Below are 3,308 nucleotides of genomic sequence, written 5' to 3' on the forward strand. Positions count from 1 at the left end.
GGTTAGGTTAGGTTAGGTTAGGTTAGGTTAGGTTAGGTTAGGTTAGGTTAGGTTAGGTTAGGTTAGGTTAGGTTAGGTTAGGTTAGGTTAGGTTAGGTTAGGTTAGGTTAGGTTAGGTTAGGTTAGGTTAGGTTAGGTTAGGTTAGGTTAGGTTAGGTTAGGTTAGGTTAGGTTAGGTTAGGTTTTTTTTTTTTTTTTTTTTTTTTTTTTTTATAAAAGCACCCGCCATCTCAGGGTGTTGTGTGCTTTCCTCTGGATTATTGTCCAGAGATGTTTGTTTTTCTTTAATCAAATAAATACCAACAATTCTTTATTCACATTTTAGGCCTAAATTAGTACAATTAAAAGTAAAATTACAAATTAACAATTTACAATAAATTTCCAAAATAATAATAGGATACTAAAATTAAATATTACCTTTAGAACTTACATTAATTAAAAACATTACAAAAAATAATAAAACAAAAGAAATAAAATAAATTAATACAATTAAGAGTAAAAAGTACAAATTAACAATTTATAATGAAATTTCCAAAATAATAATAAAATACTAAATTTAAATATTACATCTAAAACTTACATTCATTAAAAACATTACAATAAAAATACAATTGAAACTGTACGGCACAACAATAAAACTTAACCCTAACATCACAGCTTATCACAGTTTCGTTTATTTACCACCCCAACAATGTACTTACAATATTCCAGGAATTCATTCCTCATTTTGTCCCCCAGGGCCGCAGGCAGATTCTCACCCGTCATCGCGATGCCCAATTTTTGCTCAATAACATATCTATCTCTTGCAAAAATCGGACACTCGAGCAACAGGTGAGAAACCGTCTCGTCGACTCCGGGCTGACACAGACACGATGGATTCTCCTTCAGCTTGAATCTGTTCAAGTAGAAGGCGAATCCACCGTGTCCAGTCAGTACTTGTGTGGTGTGGTGTGTGATGTCTATTTTCCGTACTATTTTGTATGCAGCAGCAGCGCTTGGGAAAAAGAGCTTTGTGCCTCCAGCCGTCTCCCCCACATCGTATCTCCTGTCCCATTCGCCGATCGTATCCTGTCTCAAGATACGCTTGACGAATGAAACAGGACACAGATCGTAGTCGGGTTTCTTCTTCGACCCCAGAGCGGCCTCCTTGGCTAACTGGTCCACTCTTTCGTTCCCCCTTAGCCCTGCGTGCGCCTTGATCCAAAACAGAGCGACCTCCCGCCTCTGCGAAGCAGCTTTTCGGAGGGCCGCCCTTGTTTGCACTGCAAGGGGGTGGGGGGAACCGAGTGTGACGGCCTGGAGGGCCGATCTGGAGTCGCTGAAGATGCCGACCTTCGGCACTCCACTCTTGCAGGCTCTATCTACTGCTCTTTGGAGCGCTAGAAGTTCGGCCTGGTAGACGGTGCAATACGGCGGCAAAGCAAGCTTGACGGCCTTCGTCTCGGCCTCCCCCTCCCATACGGAAAGGGCGGCTCCGACTCGACCCTCAATCTTGCTGCCGTCCGTGTAGATCCTATGTACGTGGCTATTAGCCACGTCGGAATACGAGTCCTCGTCCACCAGCCCGAACCCCAGCCCTTCCTGCTCTGCCGGATGTGGGTCCTCAATCGCCGGAGCCATTCTTTCCACCTCCCTGTCTCCCAACGCTGGGTGCGACACCCCCTTCTTGATCCCATATAGTCTCGAGATTTCGAGAATTCTGAGGTCAAGGGGGAGTATCCCAGCCAACAGCATAGCTGAGTTCAGGGAGACGGTCCGATATGCTCTGCAGATTTTTTGGGCAAAACCCCGTTGCACGGTGTTCAGCCTTTTTTGGACCCCCATCTTTTCCACGGTGGGTGCCCACGCTGCCGATGCATACATAATAGTCGGTTCGATAACTGCTACATAAATAGTTCTTATAATATCTGGGCTAAGTCCCCAACCAACTCTGGCTGCCCTAGCCAAGAGTTTATACCGGGCGATTGCCTTTTGGCATACCGTCCCGACGTGGGCGTTAAAGGTGAGGCCGCTGTCAATTGCCTCGTTGAGAGGAGGGCACAAGTTTTATGCGGTGCAAATTTTAGTTTGTTTTCCTTTCCCCATTGATCTATTGCGTTTAGGACACGGTTCGCTTTAACTTCTATTTCAAGTGCTGTATCACCCTCGAACACCAACACAATGTCGTCGGCAAACGCCTGACAGAATACTTTCATCTCCTCTAACATCCATAGCAGAGGGTCCAGCAAGAGGTTCCACAGGATTGGTCCGCCTATGGACCCCTGCACGCACCCCTTGCTGGTCCCCCTACTCACTTGCACACCCGCATATCTAACTTTCACTCCCCTTTCACTCAGGTAGCTGCTGATCACCCGCCTCACGTTCCCCGGGCACCCAACTTCAGCCAACCGCACCTTTATGGCTGGCCACCAGGCGCTGTCGAAGGCTCCCTCTATGTCCAGCGATACCACAACAGAAATCTTCTTCTCCTCCCTCATATTTCTGATGTGGTTCACTAGTCTATAGAGGGCGTCCTCGGTGCTCCTCTGTGGCATAAAGCCATACTGGTGGGGGCTTATTTTGGGCAACAGGTAAAACCTGAGTCGGCCGACCAGCATCTTTTCGAAGATTTTGCCGAGAACAGGTAAGAGGCCGATCGGTCGATAGGCTTTCGGTACCCGGTATGATTCCCTGCCCGGCTTTCGCAGTATAACCACGGTCGCCCACTTCCACTGTGCGGGGAAGTAGGCGGCAGAGAGGCATCTGTTGAGCAAGGCAAGGAACCATCCCGGGTTACAATCTACAGCGTGCTGACAGATGTCGGCCGTGAGGCCATCCGCCCCGGGGGCCTTCTTGGGGTTGAAGGACCTCACGGATCTCTTCAACTCCTCCATGATGAAAGGAGGGTCGTCCGGGCCCGCCGGTGGTTCGGTGTCCAAGGACTCCGCACATCGGCGCACCCGACGATGGCCCTCACTTTCACCACTTTCCTGGTCCTCGGGGTAGAAGGTCTCCGCCAACAGTTCTGCCGAGCTCCGGGCATCGAGGGTCTCACCACCCCTCGAAAGGGGCAGATCCTCCTCTCTCCCTGTGGCTCTACTAAGCACCCTGTAGATGCCCTCCCAGACCCCCTCCCTATCCTGTTTCCGGCAAAACTCCTTCCAACTCTTCTCTTGCGCTTCTTTCACCGCCTTTTCATACATCTCTCTTTCTTCCAGGTACAATCCAACCACGCGGTCTCTGCGATCAGGTGCTGCGTTTCGGATCCTGCGTCTCCTCGTGGCCACCTGCTTCTTCATCTGCGCGAGCTCATCATTCCACCACGACAA

The 3,308-nt window shown here is 49.0% G+C and overlaps 1 protein-coding gene across 1 annotated transcript; it reads right to left on the minus strand.

The window, feature by feature from the left end:
- Nucleotides 1-321: 321 nt before the first annotated feature.
- LOC123697077 lies at nt 322-1,824 on the minus strand. Its single transcript, XM_045643493.1, has 2 exons — nt 937-1,824; nt 322-327 (listed from the first exon to the last, which is right to left on the minus strand). The coding sequence occupies exons 1-2, from the start codon at nt 1,822-1,824 to the stop codon at nt 322-324; spliced, it is 894 nt and encodes a 297-aa protein (XP_045499449.1).
- Between the last annotated feature and the right edge of the window lie 1,484 nt (nt 1,825-3,308).

Source organism: Colias croceus, chromosome 13 (genome assembly GCF_905220415.1).
Source record: "Colias croceus chromosome 13, ilColCroc2.1".
Classification (NCBI taxonomy): domain Eukaryota; kingdom Metazoa; phylum Arthropoda; class Insecta; order Lepidoptera; family Pieridae; genus Colias; species Colias croceus.